Below are 18,851 nucleotides of genomic sequence, written 5' to 3'. Positions count from 1 at the left end.
AAAAAAAAAAAAAAACGGAAAAATAATTCCTTGTGCTTTGGGCAGAAGAACAAGGTCCAACTTGGCTTCCTGCCAGAATGCAGAGCAGACCAAGAGCTTCAAGTTATTAACTCATATTAACTTCCCCTGCCAGCATCCTACAGAGTGCTAGAATGATCCACTAATTGACCTAATGATGTTTTCCTTGTCTTGAAATGTGTGACATAATGCTGAAGTAGTCTGATCCCAGTACAGTTTACAGTATGCTCTGTATTTGCCATACAGAATTTGCTATATGGTAAAAAGGCCTATTCTCAAGGAAGAAAACTAGTTAGGTGTTTAAGCAGCTGTCAGATCTTTTGGGTCTGCACTGCTAAATGGGAGATGAAGTGTGCAGGACCCTCCACTTTTAACTTCTAAGAACACTAACAGGAGAAAGAGAGCAGCTATTGCAATGCTGGTGTTTATGACTGGCTGTAATCTCCTCACCTGCAGCACCAGCTGGGTGTGGACAGCTGTGCTAGGATGCTCTGGGCATCATTACTGAGGGTTGTGAGTGACAAACACTAAGCAAGGAGACACTGAGATCCCTTAGTCTCTGCAGTTCTGACTTTGTTGTCCAAAAGACAGAGGGCAGGTTTTATCTGTGTAGTACTCAGTGGTTTATTACTGCAGAGTCTACATCATGGCATTGGAGCATTGTGACCTGAATGTCACATTTGCTGAAGCAAACTGCAGATAAGAGCTTTGCATTCCCATAAACTGAATGCTTTTCAGATTCTTGTATTTTACTAGGTAATTAAATCTTGTAATGCCATATAGCACATGGTGACCACACCATAAATTAGTGTAACCAGTTTCTGGAAGTGTGCACTTTAATTTCCTTTTTGAATATTAAACTGATAAACCCTCTCTTATCAAGAGTCACTTTTAGACAGCCAAGATCATTAGCTTTTTAACATGTTGTGCATATCAAAAATAATCATGGAACTATACACAATGTACAAGAAAGTAACAGTTCTCAGTTAATAATGATACAAAACTGTAAAGATTTATAAGTTTCACACTGTAGAAAATATAAAAATACTTTTGGAGATAATTTGGAGAATCATGCAAAACTGGAAATAAGGTACTTCTTATTGTTGGGAGTAAAAGAGTAAAAATGTTTTTAAAATATCCTGTTAGCTGTCAAGTCAGAGCCTCTATTTTATATCTTTTTGAAGTGATCAAGCAGCACAAATTATAAGGTAATTCTCTAAAATAAAGACAGTGTGTGTAAAGAAAAAAAGCAAGAACTTCTTAAACAAAAATTGATGATTTAGGAATATTTTTATTAATGTTGCATTTTAGTTTCTAAAGATCAGAGTAAATGCTAAAGGAGTGGTAAAAGCTTTGGAGCTTTATTTGTGAAAATTCATGCTGTCCTTCAGATTATTTCATTATTCCTTTGAAGGCTCATACTTTATCTTGTCCAATTGCAATTTGTGAATAGATAAAATTGGCAAATAGATAAAAGTAATCTCCCCAAGATATGTGTGTGTGCCAGAGTAGCACTGTTTATTAGATTGTGTAGTGATACATTGGCCATTTAGAAATCTTAAGTGCCTCAAATAAGACAAGGTGTTCCTGCAACACTGAAGGGAACCTGTTCTGTGCCCACCTGTCAGGGAGCAGTGAGTGGATAATTTTTTTAGGTACAGTTACTAGATTAGCTCTATACATGGGAAAGTGGTATTCTGTATTGAAAAAGCTTTTCAACATTGGAAATGCCAAGGGAAGAAGTGAATGGAAGTGTTTTTTCCAATGGAAATCCATTGCAATTTGCTTTTTTGTTGTTGTTGTTGTTGTTGTTAGCTTTATTTACAGAAGGAAATGGCAAACAAGGGCAATATCATTTGTAACACAGTATGTGCTCATCACAATGTTAGCAGGTGGGTTCCACCCTGCCTGTTGTGATCTTGCTTGTGCAGAATCTGTGTAAGAGCCTATGGTTAAATGCAGGCTTCATACACTTATATACATCATATAGCATCATATGTATTTATTCATATTACAGTTAAAGAAAGTAAATCATTTTTCCTTTGTGAGGTTTGATCCTCAAGGACTAGATTTCAATGGTATTTGCACTTCTTGGGCAAGACAAGACCCACTTTAATGAATGATGATTGTAACAGAACATCACAAAGATTCAATGGCAGTGGGGGTAAGTATATTAACAGAGAAAAATCACAAACCAAAGTATTTCTTCCTCAGTGCTGCAGTATAATAGCAAGTGTCTTTTTGTCTCTTTGGATTTTTACTTTCTGCTTTAAGCATATTGTCTTTGACAAATCCAAATGCCTTTTAGTCTCTGTGAGCCCAGGGAAGAGGAAGGAGCTGCTGCCAGGACTTGACATCCTTGTTTCCTGTAATAGGTGGTGTTGATGTCAGGTGGGGGGGAATGGGAGAAACCCCAAAGATAAATGGGCTCAGTCGTCTTATATTTTTAATGTTCCTGCAAGCTTCTTCTTTTTCTGACTTCTGTGTTGCCTTTCTGGGACCATCCACTGCCTTAAAGACTGTCTTTCTATCCAGGCCAGGATTTGTACCAATGACATGCTGCTGCAGTAAGGGGGTAGTCTGACTGAGGTTATTCTGTACAAAAACTAGTGGGTAAATCCCAGGTGTGTTGATAGGATCTGGCAGGATGTCCTCTCTGCCCTGTGCAGGCATAACATGTTTCAGATAAAGGCAGTGTTTTGTTAGTCCATCTGTTAGGGCTGTCCATGTCCACTTGAACTATGTCATCACTTCAGCCTAACGCCTGAGAATTCAGTGGGTGTTCCAGTGCACATTAAAAACCCTTGTGCTCATTATCATCTCATTCTGTACGTATGGTTTACACTGCTACCTTTGATATATTGTTGCCAACTGCTTGTTCTACTAAATTGTCAATGTATGGCAATTTAACTGAAGGTTTAAAGTGTGTACAGTGATTGCAACTGTTTTAGGAAATAAAGTCACTGCACATGCAATTTGATAATGATTGTTCTTTTATTTCTTTAATCCGGTTTCCATTTCAATGAAGGGATGGTAGTCTCTTTGCAACTAGAGCAAACAGAGATTTAACAAACTGGTCTTTGGCATTTCAGTTCTTCTGTTCTTCAACATCTCCTTCTAGCAAAAACTTGTACTGAATAATTAATTCTAAGTTTTTCTTTTTCATTTTAACCATGGCCCAGATCTGCAATCAACACACCTTTCTGGCTGCACATTTCCCTGACTGCAGGAGAGAAGGCGGTAAATGACTCTGCAGAGCTTTCATTTGCTGTTGTAACCTAAATGAAACAATCTGGATTGAACCATTAATCACTGCTGAATTTGTCCAGTGTGCATCTCCCTGGAACCACCCCCTTCACATGTGCACACACATGCATACACATGTCTTATAGGCTCCTGAGTTGCCTGTGGGAATTTTAATCATTATTAAAATCAAATAATTGCGTTTCAAATAATTGTGTGTGTCTGCTGCTCGCACAGCTCATTCCACTTAGCTGACAGTTTTAGAAGGGCTTCAAAAGTTAAGAACAATTTTTGCTAGATACTGAAATGTGACCCCCATACAAGCTGCATGGATGAGCCAGTCACAAAGTGTCATGTTGAATGGCATTAGGCTGGCACTGGGGTTCTTTTTTAAATGCAAAATCCTTCTGTAAAACGCAAGTACTCTTATAGATACTGATGATTCTGCCCTCTAACCCCGAGTACCCTTGCTGATTACAGTGTAAAGTTTAAATTTGAGATTCTTTTCTTTAAAACTCTTACAACCTTCACTTCTATAAAATTAATATCCCTGGTGGAGTCTTCAGGAACACTATTAACACACCCTGGTTTCTTTAAACAGAGAATGCAGTCCCACCATTTCCAGTATTTTAATGTCACAAGTCAAACAGAAAAAAAAAAAGTTAAATCCAATTCTTTGTATATGGACAGACTGCTGTGTCAGTAGAAGTTTCTGAGTTCTTGTTGAGTGCCGGCCGCACGGACAGATGGCTGGTGACAGTTGTTGCTTGGTCAGGAAACACGAAGGACTTGGTATCAAGCGGAACGCGTGTGCGTGTGTCTGTGTGTGGTGTGCTCTGTGGGTTCTGCTGTGCTGGAGGTCTGTTCACGGATCTCCTCTGGGCATGTGAGGGCTCAGTCCAGAGCCAGCAGAGGCTGGGTGTTCTCACTTTCCCCCTGGTCTTCATGCTTCAGCGTGCCGGCTTCCACCACAGACTGGGACCTGAATGCAGAAAAAACACACATGCTAGCCATGACTGCTGCAGGAGCACTCACCTCCCTGGGGTCCCGGTGCTTCCTTTTATGATCTTTGCTTTAGTCCATTTTAATCTTTATGGCTTTTTAATTCTTTTCTGAGGAACGCATAAGGAATTTGGGAAACACTCCGTTAAATAAAAGCAGGGAAGGGAGTTGCTGAAGATCTCAAATGCTTTCAAAATATTTAGTGCTTACCTACTATTCCTAGTTCTGAACATGCTGAGCAACTTAAAAACCTGGCCCTGCAGTACCATGAGGTCTGTTGGTGATCAATGTCTTCCTAGGCAAAGCTACACGCACAGCTGCTCACTGGAAAGCAAAGTCATGTGCCCAGGTGCTTGCAGGAGCAAGTCACAGCTTGTGCTTGCTCCAAATATTGAGAAATTCAAGTAAATCACATTTTCCTGATGTAGGGCTTTGTGGGGCAGAGCTTCCATGAGGTACCCAAGACGAATAAAAGGATAGAGTTAATATAACAATGAGGGAGTTTCTAGGGTGCCCAGTACTGCAGTTTATCCCTGTCTACACCCTTCAAGACAACTTTATTCAGGATTAGTCCATTTAAAATTAATTTCTGTCTTCAAGGTGGGAGGCATAATTTATATTTTGTTATTAATGGACTAAAAAACCCCAACACAGAAAAAATTAGTAAACACTAAAGAAAGATAAGCATCATGAATTCTTGCAGTAACAAAAGCTGAATGGGCTCAAAGTTGTGGGAAAATTCAAGACTATTTCATTTTCTCAGGTCTGTGTGCTGTAATGTTGGCTTGCTGAGCTACAGAAGGACGGTCTGATGAATTCATTGTTACAGGGATTTGTTATACTCCATTTTCTCTCTTTTGGGCTAGGAGTTGTCTCTGGATTTGGAGGAGACAGTGAGCTTCAGAGCAAGATCACTGATTGAACCTGGGACTTTCAGAAAGGGAACATTTTCATAATGGGGGATAGAGCCTCCAGACCAGGCACTCACATAGTGCATGTTATTGTTATAAAGAGCCAGTTTCCTCATGGATAGATTTTAGAATTAGGAGTAGCTCTCATTCCATACATGATGCAATTGTAGTTCCTGATTGTTCATTTATGCTTTAGCATAAATGGTGAGATTAGATGTCACCTCTCTTTTGATAAGGATCCTTAATAAATTGCATCCTTTGGTACTGCAGGACTGAATACCGTGACTGTGAATAACTTGTATGATAATTATTCCTATTCTTATGCCTGGAGCTTTCATTAAAGCATAATAAAAATTTTCATTTAAAAAAAATCTCCAAAGAAAGATAACAAAAATGGAATGCCCAATGGGAAGACTTTATGCCATAAATTTTCAAAGAAATTCTGTTTGCCCAAATGTTTTTACTGCATATTTTTTGCAGATATGTGACATGAATAGCGATTTATGATTGCATTTTAATATAGAAAAGCAACTGATTTGGGAGATTATGCTAAATGGCAATTTACATATTTCTAGTATGAGGCAGCAAAAACAATCATGTGGCTTTCAAACTGTTTAGGAATGGATTGAAATCACAACATCATCAAGTTTTTATTTTCCTTTTGAATACCAGATTAAATTATTATTAAATAGTACCTGATTAATACTTGTCACCAATGTACTGTTTCTGTCTGAGCCACTGCCCTTCAATGGATATAAAAAGTTGTGTATCCTTTGCAGCATTTTCCAGCACACAGCTGAAAGTTTCTGCTGTAAGTCAGCTGTGAAAAATCTGAATTGTTTACCTTTTGTGATCACTGCTGATCATCTCTGCTCTCATCTCATTACACACTCAAAAGTTCATGCATTCTGTAACAGCAAGGTACCGGGTTCTCCACTATACCAGTACTTGGATGCACACCACCTTGGGAGCAACATAATCCCAAATTCTGTGTGCAGGTCCTATGCTGTTGCTTTTTACATAGAAGCAAAACATCCACAGCACTGAGCAAATGTTCTGTAACCCACCTGGCCTTCAAATTTTAAAAGCCAAACAATTCAAATATATGCCCAGCCTTTCTGAATAATGTGGAGAGAGATCAAACTGAGATTTTTGTATCTACCAAGTTCTGCAACAACAATTACTTTTCTGTTTCTTCTAAAAGCTGCTTAGATTATATCCTAAAACAAGCAATTCTGATATCTATCTGTAGGGCACAGTCATGGTTGGAGCAATCATTGCTATTTTCTAAGACACCACAAAAAAGGATTTGTGTTTGGATTTCCACTTTCCAAATACGTCAGGGGTTTCTTTGCTGAAAAGAGTTTCTAGTTTTGTGTCTAACTCACTTTTTACGTAGAAAATAAAAAAGAAAATCAGTCAATTCTGAAAAATATTCCAAATTACTTTTTTTCATATTCTTCATTTACAATAAATACTAAAAATGTAGATGATCAGGGAAAGATTTTGACAATATGAATCAATGTAACTCACAATCTAATGTATATATAATATACATTATATATATATATATATATATATATATATATATATATATAAAATGAGATATATATTTCACTGGCCTATGACATCCTGAATGCATTCTCTAGCTGTACTTTGTTTAATGGCAGAGGAAAGACGATTTGCAGTAGCCACTGTTGCAGAAAACATTTTCACCTGAGCAGTAACTGTAGAATCACAGAATATGCTGAGTTGGAAGGGACCCATCAGGATCACTGAAGTCCAGCTCCTGGCCCTGCACAGCACCATCCCCAGGAATCACACCGTGTGCCTGAGAGCACTGTCCAGATGCTTCTTGAGCTCTGTCAGGCTTGGGGCTGTGATCACTTCCCTGGTGAGCCTGTTCCAGTGTTCAGGCATCCTTTTGGTGAAGAACCTTTTTCTAATATCCAAACTAAACCTCCCCTGACTCAACTTCATGCCATTTCCTCGGGTCCTGTCACTGGTTTTAAGCTTTGGCCCTGTCAGTGAAGTGGATACTCTTCTGGTGGTATCTGATGGCCAGCAGAAGTTATTCATTGCACCAGACAAAAGCATTTCTGTTTTGCTGTCCTTCTATATCAATATGTTCAAATACCTGATGGGGTGGAGTAGTACAACACAAAAGAATCATCTCAGTGATACTCAGAAGAGACAACAGATGGAAATACAGGAACTTCCATTTTTTGGGGGGGGGATGTTTAAACACTGAAACAAATTGCTCAGAGAGTTTGTGGAGTATTTGTCCTTAGAGATATTCAAAATCCAGATGGACACAATCCTGGATAACCTGGTCGCTGACCCTGCACTGAGCAGGGCTTTGGGCAGAAGATTTCCAGAGGTTTCTTCCTCAACCTTTTTGTGATTCTGTGCCTACAGAAATACCAACTTTTCTGAATCATCCCAATTCGTTTTTCTCTATCCTGACAAGGCAACTATTTTCTTTCCAAGTCAATTATGTCTTTGGGGTGTCAGCCTTCACAGGGTGGATGATATTCAGCTGCTAAATATAGATATCTACGGTACTGTAGGGTATCAAAAACAACTGATTAGGTAGCTGAAGGTTATGGCTCTTGGTTTTATAAAAGGCCTGTGGAGGACTTATGTCCTTCTGGAGTAACAGATGGAGGCCAAACAGCCATCACAGTGCCTAAAACCGTTTAATTATACTTTGCAGAATGAATGCAACTACTTTGTAATGTTTGAGAAATGTCCATGTCATTTTGACCTGAGCCAGATATGAACTAATAATCTAAGCAGGAAACAGAAATTGCATTTGCCTTCTCCTGTCCATACACTTTAGTCACTTGTGTTTTGATTCATTTCATCATTAGACATCTATGGTCACTCTGTGCTATAAATGGCAGAGAAATAAACATTCTCAGGGTGCTGCTCATCTGACTTGTTCTAAACATATGGTATAAACATATGATTCATGGGTTACCTACATTCAAATCCCTGCTCTGAAGAGTTCTCATCTGTTAAAACCAGGGAGAACAGATTTCATTACTTATGAGGCAGTGTTTCCTAGATACCATAGCCACAATTGTCTCACACCTTCAATATGCACCTTCACTATATTACCTTCAGTACTCACCAGTAATGTGGCACTTGTCCTGTATGTTCTGCAGTTCTGGAATTATAAATGAGTATATGTGAATTCAAAACCTTCTGGTTTCCTTCCTTTCTCAGCTACAAATTCTCAGTAACCAGTCTAAAAGATATTTGGCTGAGGATGATCTGCTTGATTTAAATTTTAACACAAGTAGACAATTGTTTGTATCACACAGATACAAACACAGATACACTGTGCCTGTCTTTCTTTGACATGATCCCTGTGGGAGACAGCTCCTGTAGGAGTATGTGATCACAGTGGACTAGGAGCTAAATCTGAAGCAATTAAAAGACAAGTCAATGCCCATAGACTTTACTAATCTAGATTCCAAGGCTAGATAACCTTGCTTAGGAGAACAAAATGAAAATGGAAAGAGAAATTAATTCTCAGTCTCACTTCTGAACCCTAGGTACCATTTGAGTGTGGTCCATTTAAAGCGTCAATCAAACCCCCCATGGTTGTTTTACTGTTCAGCAAGAATATTTGGAAGACTGGAAAATCAACAATACCCAGCTGTTTCTCCAGCAGGCTGGCCATATATTTCAAATGACAGCACTGCATAGGTATGTACATCAATGTCTAAGAGAACAGATGGCCTTATGTGTGTGGCCACTTTTATGCAACTCTCTCCAATTCAGTCAAAAAACATGTAAGAAGACTGGATCCTAGCTGTGCTGTTTTCAGAAGGCTTTTCTCAGAGTATAGCTGCAGTCAATCAGCTCACAGGAATGTGATGTTTGTTGAGTATCAGTCTTGTTTCCCATAAAAAACACAGTACAAAATCCTGGGCTGAGCTAAGAGTAAGTGTTGTGTATCACAGCATGTTTGTCTTAAGAGACATCTTCCAATTCTCTGATCCCTCATTCTATGCTCTTCTTCACAGGAATGCTGATGTGCTGCAGCCCACAGGAGTGAGGACATCTTTGTGCTGGGCTTCTTCTCAGGGGGTTTGTGAAGGAAAGAGGAGGCTGGCACTAAATTCTTCACTAAATTCAGGAGGCTTCAAGTTCTCAGAGTGACAGGCTGCAGATCACATTGAGTGACTCTGTGCCTCCCATCTGCTCATTTCCCTTAAATTCCATTCAGATTTCACCAGTACCTTTGGGCTTTTCATCTCCTAATTATTCATTCCCTTTACACAAAATTATAAGTACTTTTTAAAAAAATCACACTCATGAATGCTTGTGCTGACAAGGTCTGAGGGACATTTGTTTCTTTGCCTTTCTCCCCCCATCAGACTGTAGGGGGGTGCAGCACCTCAGACATCATACACCTCACTCAAGAGTATGGCTTCACCGGGTGGGAAAAACATGTCTTTCTCCTTGGTATCACAGAAACAGTGCAGATGTACAGGTGTGAAGTAATTGTGGCAAAATCTACCCTTTTGTCATTGAAAGTGCTTGGAAAGGAAATGCTCCCCAGGAGGTGTAGGCAGATGAAGCAAGTCCTGCTCAGCAGTGCACAACCCCAGTGCAGCAGCCATGGCATGTGGCTCTCTGCCCAGGCTCACAAGCTCTGCTCAAATCTCTTGCCAATGCAACTTTACAGCTTCTACACTGCTATTGACTCACAGCTGTGCATTAAGACAGCAGAGTATTTGCCACAGAAACCTGCCCAGAGGGGAGCTTTGGTACACTAACCACAGCACTGCAAAGAGATGCAGCACTAATGGCTAGGGGCCCAGGTGGGCTGGGAATGATCCACTGGCATGATGAGTCAGGAGCAAGAGCGGTATGGAAACACTGGCATAATCTTGCTGCCAAGGCTCAACCCTCAGAGCAGTGGTGCCAAGCTGCTGCGCTTCCCAAATGGAAGCTGACTGTGGCCACTGCAGCAGCAGTGACCATCTTTCTGCCTGGTGGTGAGCACGTCCTAGTGAGAGGTCTTGGAGAAGTGTCCTCACTAAAGAGGCAACTGCTGCAGCGTGAACCCCAGCACAAAACCCCTCATCCTCCCTGGGCCCACCAGTTCTTACCATGCCCCTTTGTTCCTCAGAGCTGGCCACAGATGCTTCTCTCCACAGAATCCCTGAGCACAGCTCACTGCAGGGCGTGCACATGGAGGGATAGGGATGACACTGCACCACACTTGACTCTGTCCATGGTCTGGCTGTCTGAGCCAGTCCTGACCCACCCCTTAGCCCACACTACTCTCCAAGGATGCAGTGTGTATCCTTTGGCACTTGCTGTAAAAACAGGTTTCTGATGGGCCATGACAAGTTCTCAGCTCATTGCAGACACCCTGAATTCTATAAACATACAGAAATGCTTAAGTATGTGACACACACATACAGTCTCATGCCTCCAGGCCACTGAGACCCAGATGGAACCAGAGCATATGCAGGGCAAATGCAGCCAGACTCCTCTGGCAGGGCCTATATCCCTGACAAATATGGACAGGAGTTGGTCTTGTGCCATCAGCCTTGGAATTAGGGTACAAATCTGAGTCTTTTTTCATCAGCGGACTTGTGTCATATCTCCTGCTCCTAAGTGTTCTGAGATTCTGTGTCAAGACCTTGCTTCAGTCCAGGGCAGGGGAAAGGCATGGGTGAGAGCTTTTCCTGTCTATTTCCTTTCTCTGCTATAGACTGAGTTTTCCACATGCTTGTTTTCTTGTAGAAGGAATAGGAGCACCTACTTCAGCTTGGAGCTCCAGTATGTCACCTCTCACATGGTAAGCCTAGTCATAGGATCAAACAATGACAACACTGGAGCAGCAAACACTAATTTACATCAGATTCAGCATAGCTGTCATGAAGTGCGCAGAATTTTATATCTAAAAAAAACCCAATTTCAGGCAAGGTAATGGAAAAAAATTATTCTCTTATTTTATGAATATTCACACATGAACACACATGCACTTGTCATGACCGCTCATGCTTTTCCTGCTTATCCCCATTTCCTTGCCCACAAAGCTCTCTGTCTAGCCCAACAGCTTCCTTTCTTCAGACAATTCAGTTCTTTACTTCTGCCTCATCTTTCAGTCTGCCGTTTTTTAGCTTTTCCATTTTTACCACTTCAGTGACTCCAGTTCTCAACATCTCAACCAGATCTGCCACAGTCACAGTCTCTTCACTGCTGTGTGGCAATAACAGGGAGGACAGAGCACTAAGAGCAAAGGGGATCAGTCCTTCTATTTCCCCATCATACATCAAAAGTTTCCTATCTTTCAGAAGAACAGCACTACAGCATGAAAGCAACCCATCAGATGTACTATTTAGAGTGCAAAGTCAAGCACCACCACAGCATGAAAGCCAAAATGTAGGCTGTGGGAGCAGCAGTCACTTGGCCAGGTGTATGTGGGTGTTGAGACCCGTGCATTGCACCCCAGCCCCAGGAACACACTCTGTTCTTTCTCAGAGGACTCTTGCCTCCTTCAGTGCTCAGCATACACACTGTTGTGCTAGTAAGTGGCTTTTTAATTTGCTTTCTTGTGGTAATTCAGCGTATGGCTCTGTGACACATTTGCTGCATATTAGTCCAAGCTGAAGATAGCCTTTTTAATTCCCCCCTGAGCTTTTCTGTGGGATTTATCACACTTGTGTGTGTCCTAAATGCTCCTTCCTTTATGGCCGTAGCATGACGGTGAGAGTTGGTTTTCTTTTAATTTTCATTTTGCATGTGGAGAGCTGAAATGCAGTGAGATTAGGCTACTAGTATTACTCTAATGGGGTGCCCAGTGCTGAAGGATTTTGCAGAGCTCTCAGCCTTAAATGGCAGACTGTGTGTTCAAAGCACATGTCCCAAGGATTTCTGTTGCAGGCAAGTGCCGAGTATTTCTGGAAACTAGACCCCAAAGTCTATAGCTTGACAGGTTGAAAATATGCAATGTGCAATCCCACCATCTGTGTGAAATTCAGCTTAAGCTAGTTGCCAGGCTGACATGGGCTCAGGGGGAGAGGGAGAGCAGGATGTGCTTCTCAAGGGTTGCACCCAACAGACTGAACCTGGCCTCCATCAGCCATTTGCTTGCCCACCAAGTGTGCGTCCTAGCCCATCTGCTTCCAGTCCTTTGTGCCTACTTCATCTTTCAGTCTGCCCTGTGGCTCCCATCCCAGTGACACAAGTCTCCAGTACCCCAGATGGGTTCACCACTAAATCCTCTTCTCTCAAATTCTCCTGTCACCCGCAGGGAGGATGAAGCCCTGCGAGCATAAGGTGTCAGTCTTCAAAATCCTGGCTCCATGTCTTGCCATAGATTGGCCTAGTGCAGGGACAGTAGTGATCACAAGTAAAAGTTGTAATTACAAAAGCCCATGGCCTAGACAGGAGATGCACATTGTGAGCATTGAACCGTCAACCCAAGCTGAACAAGTTTATTTATGTTGGGAGGCCAAGCTAAAGCATGAGGCAATCTGTGGGGCCATTAAATGCTAAAATTAAATATGTTTCTACAGGGCATGTGTGAATTGCCCTTTCAAAGGCTTGTAACTCAGCCAGATGTAGGTGGATTTTTCACAGGACAGCAAAAGACATAAGCAGTGTAAAACCATTTGTTTTATTAAGTGTCATGTCTCTAATCTAAACTACTAAACTTTTGGCAAATTTACAGCCAGTTGAAGACTTAATTTACAACACAGTATTTTAGGCAGCCTGAACAGCACTGGTTCTGCCAGTCCCACCTCTAACCTGTGTTTGTGTACCTGTGCACTGGGAACTGAGTGCTTCAAACAGATGAAATGAAACCCACACTGTCAATGCCCCCAGAGGGCCTTGACCCAGGGGACCCAAAGTACCAAGCTACCCATCCCTCCTGTCCTTGGTTCAGCTGTGGCTTTGCAACTCACTTGGCTTCTCCAGCTAAGGGCTCCCGAGGATATTCTGCAACATCTCCCTGGTAGCCTCCCTAGGACCTGCTAATGTGCCAAATCCACCAGTTGCTTTCCATTTCTTTGTGATGTATTCACTGGATTCTGCTTAAAAGTAATAAAATTGTTCAACAGCTGACACTCTATATTACTAGATAATGCTTACATTACATGATATGCATGTCCCTGGGACACCAGCTTTACTACCAATACATGTCTCATTCATTATCTGTGTATGGGGGAAGCATTTCTGCAGAAGCAGTCAGAAATTCTCCTTTATTTTAAATAATTTATAATAAAATAGTGATTGTAACCCTTGAGTTGTAGGTCTTGCATATAAAATATATAAAATATAGAGCTATTTTATTCACAAGTTTTTCCCTTTTTCCCCAACACAAGTAGAAATGCACCCCAGCTACAGGCAGAGAAACCCAGGTGCCATCCATGGGCAGTGAGAATTGTTCACACATTTTCATACTGATTTTTATTTGCTGGTATTTTACTACTTCTGCAGTAAATTGGTGCTGACTGTGAACCGGCATAAAAAATGACCCATAAAAGCAGAAACATATGGTGAAGGAACATTAAGGTCATGCTAAGGATAACAACTAGAAAGGTCTGCCTTGCACAGCCCAGCTGGGCATATGGAGAAACAAGTCTGAATAAATAAAAACCTTACATAAGTTACCCCCATGAACGGCCCCTTTTGGTTCTAAAACTGTTCCAGTCGGCATTAGTGAGGACCAGTTGTAATATCCTTCTTTCTGGAAGCAGGATTCCATTTCTAAGAAACAGCAATTAGTTTCAGCAGTGAATTCATTTGAATATTAGGGCTTTTGAAAACACACACATCAGGAGACAGTAATGGCTAAACCCTCATCTGTACTTTAAAATCCTTTCAGTCTAATCTGAGACATAAAAATCCACATGCTTTAACTCAACATCATGGGGCAATGGGGCAATACATTCCAACAGGCTTTTTCCACTGCATTTTCAAAATGCATAATATGGGGGCTTTTGATGAACCACCAGTCAGGCCTTTGAGTCTTTGGGTGCTCAAGTCCTTTAGGAACCAGCCTCAAGTTGTGCCAGGAGAGATTTCAATTAGATATTAGGAAAAAATTCTACACTGAAGGGATTGCAAACATTGGAACATGCTTCCCAGGGAAGTGCTGGAGACACCATTCCTTGGAGGTATTTAAAAGATATGTAGATGTGTAGATGCTTAGGGACAAGGTTTAGTGATGGACTTAGGCAAACATTGGACTTGATTATCTTAAAATTATTTTCCAACCTAAATTATTCTACAGTTCTATGATTCTTTAGGGTTTTTTTAATAGCAGAAAAACCTAATGGTATCTTAATGCACAGATTGTACACACTCATAATTAGTGTGCTTGGCCCTACTTTAAAGGTTTTACCTTAACTCTGAATTTACAGAGTCTCTGATAAAATTGACTCGGTGCTAGTAATGCCCTTGTAACCTATGTTATCCTAAAAATAATTTTTAACCCCAAATTTGAATAAAGTTATCATTAATTAAATTTTGATTAAATAAGTTTGATGAAACAACCCAGGTAGTTTAGCCAGAATATATATGTAGTTGTTAGGCAACATTTTCTTTCTCTGCAAGGCAATTTTAAATTGCAGTAGGTTTTCAAACCTGTTTGCACTGGCAGCAAGTTAAAAGCTACTGCTCTTTTGATGCCTGGGAGGGCAGAGAAGGAACATTCAGCTTCCAGGCTGTGCTGGGGGCCTGTGCAGGGAACAAGCAAAGGCAGAGAACAGTCTTTGTCACTTGGACTGAAGATCAAGTTCAGACATCAAGAAATGACCCAGATGCAGCTGAAGAAGGGCAGTTCTTGTGAAGAAAAGTGAGTCACTGAGAGGGAACGTGCTGCTGCAGCTTACTTGTTGCTGCTGGACCCGAGTGCAAGAGCAAGAGTGACATTGGAGAATAAAGGAAACTTCAAAGAATGCAGCTTTTTCACGTCTTCCCCAGTGACTGAATCCATCTCTTCACCTGGGGATGTTCACCCACTGCTTTTAGGTACCCAAATAGCTACAGACATGGATCTCCTACTGTTGGGAGAATGGGATTAAAATATTGTGCCTTATTGGCACAGTGATATGCTGAGAGCAGTCTCTGACTCTTTAACTGCTAGGCTTAACCATTCACCACAACTATTTGTTAAACTGCACACCCAGATAAAACCTCCAGCTGTTCCTAAAAACAACACCTCATCAACAAAAGCCAGCATGAATGCCTCAGGCAAATGCTTTTGTGTGAGCTCTCTGTTGGCTAAAGGCCCCTTTCTGACCATCAGAAACCACAGAAGACCTGGCAACAGCTGAAAGGGAGGTGATATTCTTCCCTGTGGTCCAAATTTTTGCACCATTTACATTGGTCTGAAATCCCAAAGCTCTTAAGTGACAGGATGCCTGGATGGATGCAGACCCTTCAGAAGAGATGGCCCAAGATAGGGGAAGGATCTGTGGCCACTGCTGCTCCCAGGACTGTCTAATGGATGCAGCCAGGCTCTCAGATTCAACTAAGTTTACTGTATTAATGCTGGTTTGCATGTTTACTACCTTGCCCATTTAAGACTTCACTGAGCTGAATCTTAATAAACATATATTATGAATGGATTTTTATTATTGTTGCTTCCCCCTCCCCCCCGGTCATTAAGACTCATTATGTGGAGTCATCAGCTGTTTTGCTTTGTATCCCATCTGTTCATACAGTACTTGGGATCCTAGATAATACTGTGGATGGGAGAGCCATTTCCACTCTTTTGGTTTTGCTCCAGTGGGACTTCATGTGGCCACTGGTGGAAAAATTGCAATGGTTTTGATTAAAGATTTTCCATATTATATATAGACACTTCTCAAAACTCAAAATCTTAAGGATCATGTCACTGACTAGAGTCAGTGGCAGTCTTTCTCCAAGAGGATTTTCAATCCTTTCCCCATTTACACCACCTCCATGCTCTGAAGTCAACAAGGACTCTTTCTTGAGAACAAATCTTGTGCAAGTTCAAGTCACAGGGAAAACCACCCCTGCCTGTGCCTGGGAAGAAGATAATGTTCTGGTTCCATTGCTGTTAAATGGAGCAGAAACTGGGATCTAATGAGACTTGGCTCTGCAGGTTTAATCTCCTGCTACCCCTTCACATTAGTCTTCCACTCTTTTATCAGTTAGATTGTCATACTGGCACGCTGTTTCTGGCCTCTGATGAACTAGCAAACCAACTCTGATTTGCAGCCAAGGTATACCTTGATCAAGTTATACCCATTTGATCTCATGCCTAATGCCTAAATTCTCTTTTTTCTCAAATACTCGTTCTCTCTCTCCAGATTTTATTCCCTTCAAATCCATTTCAACCTTTGCTCTCTGAATCTAAACAAACCACTGTCTTCTATGGTTTCTTGCTGAAAAAATATGCACTCTGCTTTCCTCATCCTCCCCACAGCTCTCAGGTGTACTTGTTTCAATTCACATGCACCTGCTGTGGTGACAGGAGCCAAAGCACTGCTGTCAGCCCTAAAGCTGACCTACAGGCAGGTACTTGCTCCAGCTTCAGCCTCTCTCACTGCTGCTTGGTGCCTCATGTTTTCCTGGTCATCATTTGGAGATTTATTTTAGTTCTCAGTTTGGTCCGAAGCACATCTGGAAAATTGTCTCCTTCTTCCCCTCTGCATTCATTTGCTAATATAGGTTACATGGCTACAACAGTGTTTTGGTCAGTTATTCTCTGATTCGATTTACTGGCACTTTTCTTCCAGATCTATAATTCATATTTTGATTTCTCAGCCTCTTTGCTACTAAAATTGCGGACACTATTTTTGGAGTAGGTGCCAAGGGTGAGAGGATGTGGCATTCCATTTCACAGGGACACTTCTCTATGTTCACAGTGCACTCAGCTGTTATAGCAGCACCAAGTTCAAAGATGCTTTAGCAATCTACTGGTCTGGTGGCAGCTTTAGCAAGGATGGGCTTGTGTGGCTTTACAGCAAGTGGTCACAGAGCCAGGAGGTGCTGCAGCTCTGCACCTTGTCATGCAGCAGGACAGTGCCACAGTGGGGAACAACCTCTGTAATTTGAGCCTCCCAGGTAAACCCAGGCCTCATAAGCACTGCCCCCCCCCCCCCCCCCCCGCAGCTGGTTACTGGGCAGGTAAATCTGCAGCAATATCTGGGAAGTCAGAGAGGAAAGGTCCCATAATTCTTCAGGCTCTTCAGCTTAAATTGCAGAAACCCAAGAAGGTTCAGTCTTTGCATACTTGCCCCTTTCAGTGGAACGTGACTGCTAGAGTCAGTGACCTTGACTTTTATTTTTTGTTAAACCAATTGTTTCATCGGAGAAACACAAAATTAACATGTTATCTTAGAGTGTATGCCATGAAAGGAGTTGCAGAGGAGAGATTTTCAATAAAACTAGAAATTGTTTTAATATGGGAAAGAAATGATAGAACAATTGTGAGGGAGTTATATCTAAAATGAAGAATTATGTTAGAAAATCACCTATCCCAGTGCAAACCTCTCTGGAGTATCCAGGAATCTGAGTCGTAGCCGGAGTTTCTTATTGCATTAGAGATATACAAACCTAAAGAGGCAAGGAGGGATATAAAGACAGATAATGCTTTAGAAGTAGCATTAGAAGCAGCAGGTAGAAGTCTGGAGACCTTTTAAGATGCCTTAGGTATAAATCTGATCCAAAAAAATCTAATTAAGCAGAGGATTATGCTTTCTGAACATAGGCTTTTACCTGTGCTTGGGCCAAACCATAATTTCAGGAGAAGAAGAATCAAAGCAAGTACTCATAGGAGAAAATCTGTTGAAGCTGTGAACTTTTCACCTTTAACAGCAAGTAATGACCACGGGGTGCAAGATCAGATGGTTGACTTAACCACCGAGTAACGAAATTAGGCTAAAAGTTAGATCTGGTCTGCCCAGAGGCAACATGACAAATTAAATTCATTCACTTTGTATTTGTATTAGTGCACTTTTTTTATTAGTGAACAGATTATAAAAGAAGGTTTTGCCTCAAGGCAGGGTTTTCTGGCACTGAACTGATTTTCAAGCTGAGGTTCCCCCCTGAGGGCACAGTAAGACCCTCCCTTCTTTGCAGCCAAGGATCAGATCCTCAGCAAAGATTTACCTGTGAACAGCTCTCAACATATTTGGAGCTTTAAAACACTGCAGCTTTCTTTCCATAAAGCTACATAAATTGAGATATATTTTAATAATAATTAAATATTTACTGTATTTCTAAAATAATGCCGCGTGTTTCACCAGCGGTATTTATTAAAAATAAATTGTCTTAACTCTCTGGGGCAGGCTTTGTAAACTCATGCTGGCTCCCAGCCTTGGCTGGTGGTGAGAACTGCTGACAATGCAGGTGGCCACCCCTCTTCCTGACGAGGCTGCAGCTCACAGCCTGAAAGTCTTGAACTGAACCTTGAATCTTGTGAGCTCCCGAGTTCGGTCACAAGCGTTAGCATTTCCAGCACGACGCCTCACTTTGCAGACACAGCTGTGTGGCATCCCTCCGACCTGGAAGGGAGCTCTGAACCGACAACGCATTTCTTTCTCCTCTGAAAATGAAAGACTTTCGAAATTAATTGTATGACATTATGGCTTGTCTGCGTTGTCAGCTTTGATTTTGCTGTGACTGAATGATGGCCGCTCCCTGTCTCGGGGAGTGACGCCGCGC

The 18,851-nt window shown here is 41.5% G+C and overlaps 1 protein-coding gene across 1 annotated transcript in view; it reads right to left on the bottom strand.

Annotated features, from left to right (window-relative positions):
• Positions 1–4,155: 4,155 nt before the first annotated feature.
• Positions 4,156–18,851, bottom strand: part of CLVS1 (clavesin 1) — an 85,316-nt gene continuing 70,620 nt past the window's right edge. Inside the window, exon 5 of the mRNA XM_062501968.1 lies at positions 4,156–4,243. Coding sequence (XP_062357952.1) covers positions 4,156–4,243 — 88 coding nt within the window. The remainder of the gene's footprint in view (positions 4,244–18,851) is intronic.

This window comes from Cinclus cinclus, chromosome 1 (genome assembly GCF_963662255.1).
Source record: "Cinclus cinclus chromosome 1, bCinCin1.1, whole genome shotgun sequence".
Classification (NCBI taxonomy): domain Eukaryota; kingdom Metazoa; phylum Chordata; class Aves; order Passeriformes; family Cinclidae; genus Cinclus; species Cinclus cinclus.
The sequence above is the reverse complement of the archived record's forward strand: the minus strand, read 5'-3'. Positions and strand labels throughout refer to the sequence as shown.